General features: G+C 35.9%; 1 protein-coding gene across 1 annotated transcript in view; it reads left to right on the top strand.

Moving 5' to 3' along the window:
- The window catches only part of NELL2 (neural EGFL like 2), a 556616-nt gene that overhangs the window by 291251 nt on the left and 250121 nt on the right, over nt 1-15244 (top strand). Inside the window, exon 11 of the mRNA XM_053719205.1 lies at nt 12593-12695. Coding sequence (XP_053575180.1) covers nt 12593-12695 — 103 coding nt within the window. The remainder of the gene's footprint in view (nt 1-12592; nt 12696-15244) is intronic.

Here is a 15244-nt window from a genome sequence, read left to right as displayed (position 1 = left end):
TGATATCACGAGTGTGGGACAAGCGGGATTTTTGCACCAAAGCAAGAGTTATTTAATAAAGAAAAAACAAATATTTGTACCACTACTGGATGTAGCAAGTCCTTGGAATACTACTGTCCCAAACTGTACATTGAATGAAATAAGAAAATGCAGCTCAGGGGTAGGCAGTACTTCTGCTTATTGTTCCCCCAATGAGAATCTATAAGAAACCTCTTGACAAAGTCTGCTGAGATACAGATGAGGGTCTCTTACCCTCTGCAATATTTCACTATTGGAGTTTTGCTTTTGCTAGCTCTAGTTTGAGCTTTATGATGTTAGCTGCCTAGGATTACTCTTCTTGGAGATGTGCTGCTCTACAGCAAGGACATCATCGGAGGCCGTACTTGGTACTAGTGACTACAGCCGGAACAGGAGGGTTGATCCATGTAACTAAAATTTCATCTATGCACATTGGGGGATTTAATAAATTGCGTTTGAATCTGGATTGCAAGCTCTCTCTTTTGTATTTTTAAAGGTGTTTAAAGATACTGTAAAGTCTACATTAAACTTTCATTATACAGACACAACTTTTCAATTGACTTCTATTATTAAATTTGCTTAGTTCTCCTAGTATTCTTTGTTGAAGCGCATTCTTAGGTAGGCTCAGGAAAAGCAATACATTGCTAGGAGCTAGCTGGTAATTAGTGGCTGAATCCATCTCCAAAAATATCTTGTCATTAGCTCACCAGGTGTATTCAGCTAGCTCACAGTAGGCCATTGTTGCTCCTGAGCCTACTTCAACTAAGGATGCAAAGAGAACAATGCAAATTTAAAGGAATAGTCTAGTCGAAATTAAACTTTCATGATTCAGATAGAGCATGCAATTTTAAGCAACTTTCTAGTTTATTCCAACTATCAATTTTTCTTCGTTCTCTTTGTATCTTTATTTGAAAAAGCGGGAATGTAAGCTTAGGAGCCAGACCATTTTTGGTTCAGTACCTGGGTAGCACTTTTTGATTGGTGTCTAAATGTAGCCACCAATCATCAAGTGCTACCCAGGTGCTCAACCAAAAACAGGCCGGCTAGTAAGCTTACCTTCAAATAAAGATACCAAGAGAACAAAGAAAAATTGATAAAAGGAGTAAACTAGAAAGTTGCTTCAAATTACATGCTCTATCTGAATAATGAAAGTTTTATTTTGACTAGACTATCTCTTTAATAAATAAAGTAAAATTTAAAAGTTGTTTAAAATTGAAAGCTCTCAGCTAGATTACGAGTTGTGCGTTATGAGTGAAAAAGCAGCGCTATGGCTCTTTTTCACTACCGCTGCTATTACGAGTCTTGTAGGTATAGCTGTACCGCACACTTTTTTGGCCGTAACGCAACTTAACTACAGCACCTTTCAAAAAGTCCTTTTTCAATGGGACTTCCATAGAGCCGGTATTACGACTTTGCCTGTCCGGCCAAAAAGTGAGCAGTACAGCCTATAACTACAAGATCTGGACACCACCTGAAAGTCAGTAGTTATGGGTTTTACGCTACAAAGCTGTCCCAAAAAACTCATAACTAAAGTGTTACAAAGTACACTAACCCCCATAAACTATCTATTAACCCCTAAACCGAGGCCCTCCCGCATAGCAAATACTAAAATAAAATTATTAACCCCTGATCTGCCGCTCCAGACATCGCCGCCACTATAATAAACATATTAACCCCTAAACAGCCGCACTCCCGCATCGCAAACACTAGTTAAATATTATTAATCTCTAATCTGCTGCCCCCAATGTCGCCGCCACCTAACTACACTTATTAACCCCTAATCTGCTGCCCCCAATGTCGCCACCACTATACTAAAGTTATTAACCCCTAAACCTAACTCTAAGTCTAACCCTAATGTAACCCTAACACCCACTAACTTTAACCTAATTACAATAATTCCAAATAGAAATTACAATTTATACCTAAATTATTCCTATTTAAAACTAAATACCCGTAAAATAAAACCTAAGCTAGCTACAATATAACTAATAGTTATATTGTATCTAGCTTAGGTTTTATTTTTATTTCACAGGTAAGTTTGTATTTATTTTAACTAGGTAGACTAGTTAGTAAATAGTTATTAACTATTTACTAGCTACCTAGTTAAAATAAATACAAATTTACCTGTAAAATAAAACCTAACCTGAGTTACACTAACACCTAACATTACAATAAAATTAAATAAATTAAATTAAAAAAATACATTTATCTAAATTACACAAAATAAAAAAAGAAATTATCAAAAAATAAAATAACGAATTGCTCCTAATCTAATAGCCCTATCGAAATAGAAAAGCCCCCCAAAATAATAAAACCCCTAGCCTACACTAAACTGCCAATAGCCCTTAAAAGGGCCTTTTGCGGGGCATTGCCCCAAAGAAATCAGCTCTTTTACCTGTAAAAAAAATACAAACAACCCCCTAACAGTAAAACCCACCACCCACACAACCAAACCCCCCAAATAAAAACCTATCTAAATAAACCTAAGCTAACCATTGCCCTGAAAAGGGCATTTGGATGGGCATTGTCCTTAAAAGGGCATTTAGCTCTTTTACATTACCCAAACCTTAAGCTAAAAATAAAACCCACCCAATAAACCCTTAAAAAACCTAACACTAACCCTCGAAGATCCACTTATAGCTTTGGAAGACCTGACATCCATCCTCATCCAGCCAGGAGAAGTCTTCATCCAAGCGGCAAGAAGTCCTCAACGAAGCCGGGAGAAGTCTTCATCCAAGTGGCAAGAAGTCGTCCTCCAGACAGGCAGAAGTCTTCATCCAGACAGCATCTTCTATCTTTATCCTTCCGATGCGGAGCAGCTCCATCTTCAAGACATCCGGCACGGAGCATCCTCTTTATACGGTCCCAGACGTACACTGAAGGTTCCCTTTAAGGGACGTCATCCAAGATGGCGTCCTTTGAATTCTGATTGGCTGATGGAATTCTATCAGCCAATCGGCATTAAAGGGTAGAAAATCCTACTGGCTGATGCAATCAGCAAATAGGATTGAGCTTCAATCCTATTGGCTGACCCAATCAGCCAATGGGATTGAGCTTGCAATCTATTGGCTGTTCCAATCAGCCAATAGAATGCAAGCTCAATCCTATTTATTTTAGGTAGCTAGTAAATAGTTAATAACTATTTACTAACTAGTCTACCTAGTTAAAATAAATACAAACTTAGCTGTGAAATAAAAATAAAACCTAAGATAGCTACAATATAACTATTAGTTATATTGTAGCTATCTTAGGGTTTATTTTACAGGTAAGTATTTTGTCTTAAATAGGTATTATTTAGGTAATAATAGTAAGTTTTATTTAGATTTATTTTAATTATATTATATATAATAAGTTAGGGGTGTTAGGGTTAGGGTTAGACTTAGGGTTCGGTTTAGGGGTTAATATATTTATTTAGTGTTAGTGATGTGGGAGGCCAGAGGTTTAGGGGTTAATAACTATAGTATAGTGGCAATGGCGACATTGGGGGCAGCAGATTAGGGGTTAATACATTTATATAGGTGGCGGTGACATTGGGGGTGGCAGATTAGAGGTTAATAAGTGTAGGTAGGTGGCAGCGACATTGAGGGTGGCAGATTAGGGGTTAATAAGTGTAGGTAGTTGGCAGCAACATTGGGGGCGGCAGATAAGGGGATAATAAGTGTAGGTGGCAGGGATGTCAGGGGCGGCAGATTAGGGGTTAATAAGTGTAGGTAGGTGGCGGCGACATTGGGGGGCGGCAGATTAGGGGTTAATAAGTGTAGGTAGGTGGCGGCGACATTGGAGGCGGCAGATTAGGGGTTAATAAGTGTAGGTAGGTGGCAGCGAAGTCAGGGGCAGCAGATTAGGGGTGTTTAGACTCGGGGTTTATGTTAGGGTGTTAGGTGTAAACATACATTTTCTTTCCCTATAGACATCAATGGGGCTGCATTACGGAGCTTTACGCTCCGTCATTGCAGGTGTTAGGCTTTTATTTAGCTGGCTCTCCCCATTGATGTCTATGGGGAAATCGTGCACAAGCACGTCAAAGCAGCTCAAAGCAGCGCTGGTATTTGTGTGCGGTATGGAGCTCAACGCAGCCATGTCACCCGCAAACCACGGGTTTTGCAAACCTGTAATAGCAGCGCTATTAAAGGTGAGCGGTGACAATAACTTGCAAGTTATTACCGAGTCACTCATAACGCAAAACTCGTAATCTGGCCGTCTGTTATTAACGTTTAATTTTGAATTTAGTGTCCCTTTAAGTATATTTCATGAATAGAATTTATTTCAGTCAATTTTGTTCAACACGTCTTTACTGGTTTATATTTTCAGACCTCTTCCAGAATATATATTAGTGTGTATTTTATTTTTTTATGCTTTTCCACGCAAATCCCTATGCAATAATTGCTGTTACAATGCTTGTGCACACATTCTGTGCTGTTGTTTCATGTTCAGTCTTTAGAAGGAAATATTCTGAAATAGGATCAGGCAAAAGCATTTATGTTCTCTAAACAAAAGCGTTTTTTTTTTATTCACTTGAACAGTATGTAGAAACAGTTCAATCATTTTCCTATAATGTTCATGTTTAAATAGTTCTGGAAACATTATGTCAAACAAAAAAACTCACACTGTAAATGGTTGCAATAAAATTTGTTCCAGGATTTAAACCCACTAAGGCAGAAAAATACAGATGGAGGAGTAATTTATTTTAAAGTACATTCAATTCTAAGCAGATAAAGCCTTTTTATTTAGTTTATCTAACGGCAATGAAAAATCCCAACTGGCATTCACATTTTCTTTTCGGATAAACACACATATTAATTTGCATACTCATTTATGGGATTTTATATTTTACTTTTTTTTAGTCCTCAAATTTATACTTGATACCACAGATATCCCAGACTAAAGAACCACAATAACCAATAAAGCCAAGAAGTAGCATTTAAACTCCTCATTCATTTATTTTTTAACAGTATAACTGTTATATTACTAAGGGCTAGATTACGAGTGAAGCTCTATTTAGTTTTTTTTTAGCAGGTCGGGTAGCTCTCGTATAACAAATTAAAAAAAAAAAGAGGGTTTTTGCTTGCACTATTTCCTGCCATTTAGTGCTCCAGATGCCTACCTAGGTATCTCTTCAACAACGAATACCATGGGAACAAAGTAAATTTGATAACATTGGGAACTTTTTTTTTAAATTGTATGCTCTGGCTAAATCACAAAAGAAAATGTTTGGTCTTCGTATCCCTTTTAACCCTTTGAGTGCTAATGACGGCTCTGAGCCTTCATAGAGTTTCTTACTTTGGTGCTAATGACGGCTCAGAGCCGTCATGAGCACTCTCCCACCTTGAGGGAGATCTGGGGGCTCCTAACCGCTCCTACCCCGGCGATCATTGCCTGTAGAATGACAGGCATCGCCGGAGCTTCACATGATGCGTGGTGACGTCACGCGCAATAACGTGATGATGCCACCGCGCAACTTTATTTATACAATGTTAAGTATAGGATGGGGGCATGCTGCTTAGAAGCCTGTATCTCAGTCATCTAAGCAGCTACAGACCCCCAAGACCCACTGTTGGAAAGAGAATCGCCTAACCTTTCCAACAGTGTAAGTCTTAGAAGTCTGTAAAAAAAAAAAAAAAAAAAGTTAAAAAATGTTTTGTCAAAAATTAAAAAAACCTTAGAAAATATTAGCACCCTCGTGGGAAAGTGCTTAGCACTCAAAGGGTTAAAGTCTTATTTTAAAAATAAGAAATTAAAGGGTCATTAAAATGATTTACCATAAAGGGCCTATATTACAAGTGGAGCACAAAAATACCTCTTCTATTTTGTTCTCATATTACAAGTCTAAAGTTATATTTCATCACTGAAGCAATAGTCTAGGCTGCTAACATGTAGGGACGTGCAGGTTTAGTAAATCCCTCACATAAAATACTTCTATGGGGATGCATGTCTTTCAATTCATGCAGGATTACGCTCGAGTGATAAGCTAAGGGTGCACTATGCAGATGCAAATAGTGGGGTTCTTCATGTAATTCAGTGCTATATAATTAACAACAATGGTTTACTTCAAGCCTTAAAATGCGCTAAATTATTACCACAATATTTTTGATTGTGCTTGAACGCAATACTTCCAATACAAACCTAATGAGCTAGCTAATATCGCTCCCTTCACAATCTATTAAAAGGACAGGGCGAGCAAAGTTTTGGTTACATTAAAGGGATAGTAAAGTCAAAATTAAACCTTCATGATTCAGATAGGACATGCAATTTTAAACAACTTTTCAATTTACTTTTGTAATCAAATTTGCTTTGTTCTTTTGGAATTCTTTGTTGACGGCTAAACCTATGTAGGCTCATAGACTGATTTCTAAGCCCTTGAATTCCACCTCTTTTCTTATTCAATTTAATTTGCTTTTAACAGCTTCACAGTGCTAGTTCACATGTGCCATATAGATAACATTGTGCTCACTCCTCTGGAGTTATGCTGGAGTTAGCAACTAGTTGGCTGAAATGCAAGTTTGTAAAAAGCCCTGAGATAAGTAGACCGTCTGTAGAGGCTTAGATACAAGGTAATCACAGAGGTAAAAAGTATATTAAAATAACAGTGTTCGTTAGGCAAAGCTACGGAATGAATAATTAAAGGGATTATCTATCTTTTTTAGTTGCTTTGCTTCATAGTAAAACTGAGTAATCAGAGAATGTTTAGCAAGGTTAACACCCTTTAGCGTGCCCTATACTTTCAGTGGATATCACGGCTTTGCTAAACAAAGTATAACAAAATGTGTTTGTATGTGTATGTATATATATATATATATATATATATATATATTTAAATTTAATATATATATATATATATATATATATATATGTGTGTGTGTGTATAATAAGGCTTTAATCCACTCTCTCATTTCCCGTCTTGGCTATTTGGCTATTGCAACTCCATCCTCTACAGCCTTGCTAGCTGCTGTCCATCTCCCATACAATCCATAATAAATTCTTCTACCAGGCCGATCTTACTTACACGTCGCTCCTCATCTGCTGCACCTCTCTGCCAGTCCCATCACAGGCTTCCTCTAACCTCCAGAATGAAACACAAAATCTTTACTCTAACTTTCAAAGCTCTCAATAACACTGCTCCACCTTATATCTCTGACCTAGTTTCCATACACTCTCCCTCCCATCACCTTCGCTCTGCTCATGACCTCCTTCCCTCCGTATATCTCTTGTTACCTCCTCACATTCCTGTCTACAAGACTTCTCCAGACTGGCCCCTATTTTGTGGAACTCACTGCCTCACTCTACAAGACTCTCCCCTAGTTTGCAAACTTTCAAGCACTCCTTATAGACTCTGCTGTTCAGGGATGCATATGATATACACTAACATTTTCTTATCTTAGTTCCTCTCCTCCTTTAGTTATCAACTTGAAACCCCTTAGCATCTAAGCCTACAAGCCTTCATTAGCTGATTTACAACAGTGCAACTCTTGTTACGACTCTCTATCCCTCTGTCTCCAATAATCGTTACCTTGTATATTAGACCCATGGTTTTAGCTCTGCAAAATCTGTTGCTACTCTACAAATAACTGATAATTTTATATATATATATATATATATATATATATATATATATATATATATATATATATATATATGTGTGTGTGTGTGTGTGTATATATGACATTTTGCAGTTGGCCAAGAGCATGGGAGCGAAAGCCAGAACCGGCTTTTGTAGCTTGCCCCATAGAAGTCTATGGGGAAAGGGAGTTAGTGCTATCTGACCATTGTATATTAGTGCACCTGAGTCTTTCATTCACTTTCACTTAATACAAGCACAAGGATAGGAGCGCTATTGATTTAACTTGCGCAATGTTAGTGATAAATAGCACTAATATTTTGGAGCTCCACTTGTAATCTAGGTCACAATTTGCTATGGTCAAGAACAAGTGTTAACAAGCTCTAGTCAAGCAATTACTGCATATAATATTGAAGGGTTAGAGTTCAGAATCTTGCAGGATCCAATTCAGTCTGTCAAAGGGCATTGAAAAAAACATATTTTTCAGATTTATAAAATACACTATAAAGTTCTTCTTTTATGCACATAATTATACATGTTGAACTTCAGGTCCCTGTAAATAAATTGGATTGGTATATGGGTAGAATTTGCAAAGCATATGTGACCCATCAGTGTGTGGATAGAAGATATATTATTTTCTGTATTCTTAAGCGGTGGCTCATGACTTGGATACCATTGATAGGAAATGTGAAATATGATATTTTGGAACAACTGCTCATAGAGCAAAATGACATTAGGGCAGACATGACCTGTAGATAAGAACTTTTTTTGAAATAAATGGAAATAATATATAAAAACATTGTCCCTAGAGGTTGGAAATCAAATATTGTCTGTATTCTTTCAAACTTCGTCTTTCAATTGCAATCTTTCTGGGGGTTTTTGTGTTTTTTTCTGATTTTGGAGAAAAAAACCCCATAAATTGACATTATTTTTTTTCGTTATCACAGTAACCACAATGTTTCTGAATCAAACACAGTTGAGATTAAAACACACAAAATGTGATCTTGATTTTTCCTATAATGAAGTCCATTACTGTGTGCATTTTCCAATTTTTTCACTTTATCATCACCCTTTGTGTATTAAATTCGATGTGTCCATTGAAATAAAGTGCAATCGGGGAGGATTAAGATCGCTGAAGTCATTGCTTTCCATGCATTGCATGTGTGATTTTCATGCTACCTGGTAAGATCTCATTATAAGTTTTTCTATTATGGAAATGCTGTTATTTTTTGGGTTGTGATAACTCAGAACTTGAACAACATGGATCAGTAGCTGAAGAAAATGCTGATAAATAGCATTGGAAGGATTGAAATCAACCCCAATGTTGGAAGCCTCTTTGAAAGGAAAGTGGGCTTACCTCGATCATAGATATGTCTAGTATAGTTCACAAGGCGGACTTGGCATGAGAATCAGAATATTATCAAGAAGACATGGTGGAAGAGGAGGAGGGGGAAGGGAATGGGGAAATATTGTTTAAATAGCTAATCTAAATAAAACATTTTTTGAAGATCTACTTTTTGGAATAAATCTCAGACTGATTTATCACATTCATGATTTGTACAAATTTTTGTAAATCTTTCAATATCCAGTGAGATGTCTCTTAACTATATTTGTAGACTGTCGTCTATGTATAACAATCCATAAACATTAGTAGGATGTTTGGAATGTGAATAGCTTATGTCTTCTTCCAATAAAAAAAACCTGAGGCTCATTTTGAGAAAAGGCTCAACTTTGGAAAAAAAATTGCAAGCTGGTAATATTCTTTTGATGGTACATTATTAATCCTGCACTGTTATTAATCTAGATAAATACAGAAAGAGAAGTGCTCTCTCAGGAATAAACAACAGCTCAATAACGTGTTAGCTTGTTCTATGGCGATTCATCACCTGGGAGCAGCTTCTTTTAGTCCAATAATGCTTTTCACAGAGAAGAACTTTTCTGAAGTATATACATCTGATACCACCTACAAAGGTGAGTTTAGTCCAAAATACCAGGCAATCCCTGTCTGAGCAAGGAACATGGCCAACCCAGATGATCGTTCAGCCTTCATTGGGCCTCGTCAAGGAAGTGCAGCCATGTTCCTCTAAGCACATTGGGCAAGGAGTTTATGTCTGGCTTCTGTTTTTTCCCTTAGGGAGAGTAATTATATACATAAAAGAGAAGCACTCTCTCAGGAACAAACACCAGCTCAGAAACTTGTTAGCTTGTTCTATGGAAATTTGTGGAATCTTCTTTTAGCCCAATAATGCTTTTAGCAGAGAAGAACTTTCCGGAAGTATATCGGTCTGATCCTGCCTAACACGGTCTGTCCATCCCGGAAATACAGGCAATCCCTCTCTGAAAAAGAAACATGGCAACCCCAGGCAATCATTTCAGCCTTCATTGGGCCTCATCAGTGAGATGCAGCCTTATTACTCTAAGCACATTGGGCAAGGAGTCCATGCCTGGTTATTAATCAAGGCACTAATAAATAGAGATGTTCATTCGGTTTGTCACTAATGCACATTCAAGACGAATATATGGATATATATTATGTTTTAACAAAATGAATATGAATTAATGCACTAATTAATTTAAAGAATAAAAATATATACTAATGAAATTCATTAGTATATATTCTTAGTATTTTAAGCTACAAGTGACACTGTGCCACCTGTAACAAAGTAACAGTTACATTAGTTTTAATGAAAACAAATTTAAATGTTGACCAATATTCAATATGTATTCCATTTTAAAGGAAACAAATACCAAATAGCGAAGCACACAAATATTCTAAAAAAACTTTTTATTCAGTGCTGCACATGTCTACTAATAACACCACACATGTTATGTGGTGATCAGTTCTCACATATGCTATTTGCTAATAATAGTAACTGAGAAAAAATTGCTGGATATAAGCTAAGATGGTGTAAATTTCCATTGCTGCTTTGATATTAATAATCTAATAATAATAATAAGAGCTGACAGCTAAGCAATTGGCCTGGGTAGATCATTGATGGCATATTTTAGTATGTCCAGTCCACTGTACCACCTCTTTGGGCTCTATTTATCAAGCAAGGGCGGACAGGGGAGTACATAAGAGGGGGAGTAGAGGGTAGGAAGCAGTGGTCTGATGACTGTTGCTTGATAAATACTGACTGCAGGTTTTCTTGTATAAAGTTGCAGTTGTAGGGCAGGGAAAAGGCTTGATAAATCAAGCCCTTTATAAAGTATAATTCTTCAAGGGTATTTCTTAAAGGGACACTGTACCCAAATTTTTTCTTTTATAATTCAGTAAGAGCATGCAAATTTAAGCAACTTTCTAATTTACTCCTATTATCAATTTTTTTTGGTTCTCTTGCTATCATTATTTGAAAAAGAAGGCATCTAAGCTTTTTTTTTGTTTCAGTACTCTGGACAGCACTTTTTTATTGGTGGATGGATTTATCCACCAATCAGCAAGGACAACCCAGGTTGTTCACCAAAAATGGGCCGGCATCTAAACTTACATTCTTGCATTTCAAATAAAGATACCAAGAGAATGAAGAAAATTTGATAATAGGAGTAAATTAGAAAGTTGCTTAAAATTTCATGCTCAATCTGAATCACGAAAGAAAATTTTTGGGTACAGTGTCCCTTTAAGCTAAAAGTCCATATGCTGTTACAAGGAAGATAAGTGTTTATCTTATCTGTTAACGTTACAGTTGCCCTATACAACTTTTCTCTCTTGCATTATGACAACGATCTAGAGTCAATAAAACCTGTTAATGAAACTAATATCTAGCTGAAAAACTTGCATCAACATTACAACTCAAAAATTGTGGCATTCACACAGATCTGCACCACCCTCGTCACATCTGTTAGTTGCAAGTCACTTGCTAAGTCTTCATTATAATTTATGGAACCACTTCTATCTTGTAACCGTCCACCTTTTGGCACATAGAGCAAGCCCCATTGTGAAGAATATTGACAATACAAAAAAATGACTGCTACCCTTTTGATATTAAGTATTATAACCATGGATACAGTTTATAGCACAAAAAAAGCCCTGTAGTCCTTTAAATAAATCTAAAATGATCTTGTCTTATATTTGGGGCCGCTGGTGCAGTGAGTTCTTTAGCACACATGTTGGTGGGGTTGTGTTTAGTAAAAATCACTTTTATATTGCAGTTACACGTGTAATGATAAGATATACTTATTGCATACTGTGAACTGCTATAGAAAGAGTGTAGAAAGGTTTGGTTTAAGTAATTTATAACTTGCAGTTATTGATTTTCCTACTTTGTTCCACATAGAAACTACTTAGATAAAAATGACATGTTTGGTTTCTTAAAAACCATGCTAATGGCGTCAGATTACAAGTGGTGCACTAAAAAAGTTATTCGCTCACGCACAAACACTGTTCAAAGTAAACTTTTAATGTGAGCGGGTTAGCACTCATATTACAAGTTGAAAGTAAATTGTTTGCACACGAGCAAAACCCGATGTGTGCTAACTCCAATTGTGATCACGTTGACTTCTCCCCATAGACTTCGATGGAGGAGTGCACTTTAATAAAAACCCCATCCAACACAATGCTCGCATGCTAACCCGACGCCATGTAAGGCCTACAGTGCTAAACCCAAAGTTAGTTTTGAATTTTTTATATTCCAATTTATATCTGATTTTTTTTTTTTTAAATATATAGTCCAATAAGCTGCTGGCACACTCTAGATTTTCCAAGTGCTTTATTTGGCACAAAACAAATAAGTGACGTTTTGGGGATCTCACCCCTTCATCAAGCTTAAAAAAAGTTTGCTTCTTTTAAAAATTTTAAGCACCCACTTGTACTTTATTCTTTGCACAAGGACAAGCACAAGATAACACACCCTGCACTATCAATTCCGCTCAACTTGTAGTCTAGGCGTAAATGCTTAAACCATAGCACATGTGTTAAGTCAATGTAATATTTTAAGAGACTAATTGAAAGTTTAGCTTTCCAGGCTATTCACAACTGTTTTAATTATATTCATGTATTATATTTTGTGTACTATTTTACAGGCTAATAAAATGCAACGTATCCAGTCTCCTGAATGCTTACCTCTAAACTGTCCACAGTCAAACCAAATCTCACTGAAGAACAGCTGTTGCAAAATTTGTAAAGGTAAGGAAATATAAAGCTGGAGTAACTTATGGGTATAATTCTATGCTTTATCCATATATTTCTTTCCTGAGCCATGTGACTTGGGGGGAGGGCAATTTAAAAAGGGGGCTTAACACAAGTTTATTTTGCTATTTTATATGTATATAATTAAATAATCTAACACCAAAATATCAGAAGTAATTAATAATTTGTTTTCAAAATCAGAAATCATGTTGTAAAGGTCTGATATTGTTACATTTATTTTCAAATTTATGTGGGCTACTGTGACAGAAGGTTCCATGTGACTAATGTACACTGATCAAAATGTCCCACTTGCAAAGTGACTTAAAGGGGAATTAAACTTGTTGAGATTGTACAATAAAATGTTTAATTATTTGCAATAAAAAAAACTAAATTGCAATATACTAAAATGCATTAATTTGTTCCCTTTTCCTTTAATTTATCCCTGAAAAAGATGGGCTTTCCATTTTCTGTTAGAAGTGAAAGTGCAGACTTCAGACCTAGCTGACCCTGTTCCTGATTGACCTCAGCAGAGAAGGAAATCTATCATAGCCCACTGTTTTATGGACACCAGAATTTCACACTTTCACACCTACATATTTTTCTATGGCTAATCATTAAGGTGAAATGATTTCACCTTAATGTGTTTCCAATTATACTAGCTGCAGATGTATATAAAATCACTCATTTAATTTAATTTGTTTTGTGTATTTAAAATGGCTGGTTCTGCTCATTGTAACCACAACTATTTGTTCTCAGGAACATGCCCATTCAAATGAGGGAAGCCTGCAGGAAGAGCAGACCTCCTTATCTTATCTAGTATTATCTCCATGCACAAATGTCAATACATAGGTGCTGAAATTTTAATTATAGGTGGTGGTTTCAATGAGCAACGTCAGCTATTTCAATTACAATAATAAACATAAACAATGAATTTCCGCTTGATCCAAAATTAGTCAGCTGATAAGTGATATGGTCCACAAATATTTTTGAATGTAAACAGCAGATAAGCAAAGCAAAAGCAATCAGCAATGTCTTCGATAAAAAAAAAAGGCACACTGTTATTGTCACTGAAATAGTGATTGTCTTCTGTTATGTAAATGGAACAGAAATCTTCAAGCAAAATCTGTTTTCCAGTTCCTTTTTAAGAAAAAAGAGAGTAAAGTATTTAAAAGGAAATTATCAGTTCTATAAACTTTATAGACCATGTGGTATTTCCAGTTATGTGTATTATTTGTGTTTAGTCCCCAGATAGTTGCTGCATCGTTATTTTTGTGGCATTATTCAGTGCTTCTATATAACCACTATAACATTGATTGCACCTTAAAGAGACAGTACACTGTAAAATAGTTTTTCTATTAATATATTTTCAGTGACTTGTTGTACCAGGTGCAGAATATAAAATGTATGAGAATTTGCATTTTTTGCTTTTTATGTGTATATGAAGTAGCTTCAGGTTTCAGGTAGTATCATATCCCATTATGTTATCACTTTGTGTACACACACTTGTTTCCTGAGAACAATGGACATTTTTAATTTTATTACTTAACTATCCTGCACTCCACTGGGAGTGTAATTTCTTCTGCTGGCTGTGTTTACATAGGCTTATCAACAGCCTAGACTCCAGTATAGAAACTTTCAGTATCGGTGTAAACTATTAAATACACTCTAGAAGGTAAAATGGATCATTCTGAACCATTTTGGAGAACATTTTTGGGTGAACTGTCCCTTTAATGAATCTCGAAGTATCAACCCTTTAATGGCTATCTTTGGTCTTTAAAAGTAAGGCACCACCATTATTGAATTCTCACTCTGTAATGTACAAGTTCTTGCATATAGTAACCTGTATCACAGATATGCAGCATCTGTTTTATTTAACATCCTTTTTCCCAAAATACCACATAAATATCTCTCCAATGTTAAAAAGCCAAAACCAATATATTACCAAAATCACCATTATTAAATGTTTTACATGATCATTTATAACTGTTATTCCACTACAGTCTAATTAGACACACAAAGCAATCTTGCAATTTCACACTCTTCCATTTTATAACAGTAAACTGTAAATGACAAACAGGTTGTATTTTCTATAATAATTAATTCCAGTGTACTTTCTATTTGTATAAAATATATAAAGATATAATATATTAACTCAACCTTAAAGGGAAAGTCAATCCTATCGTTTTATAAACGCTAGGATTGACTATTGAAACAAATAAAGGGGATTTTCATTCATGAAGTATAAGATACTTCATGTAGAAAGCTCCTTTATTTGATTCAATTGATCACCGTTTTTATCTGGTACAGCACCTCTTAGCCAATAGCCATGCAGTAAATCCAGCTCCCATGGGCGCCAAGCCAGATTTACCACACGGCTATTGGCTAAAAGGTTAAAACGTCACCTCTTGAATGAAAGTCCCCTTTATTTGTATCAATAGTCAATCCTAGCGTTTGTAAAATGCTAGGATTGACTTTCAATTTAAGCTTTGCACAGGGTAATAACAATTGTAATACAATAGTGTTGTCTCTATAAACAATGAAATAAC

The sequence above is a fragment of the Bombina bombina genome, chromosome 6 (genome assembly GCF_027579735.1).
Source record: "Bombina bombina isolate aBomBom1 chromosome 6, aBomBom1.pri, whole genome shotgun sequence".
NCBI lineage: Eukaryota > Metazoa > Chordata > Amphibia > Anura > Bombinatoridae > Bombina > Bombina bombina.
This window is presented reverse-complemented; position numbering and strand designations above follow the sequence as displayed.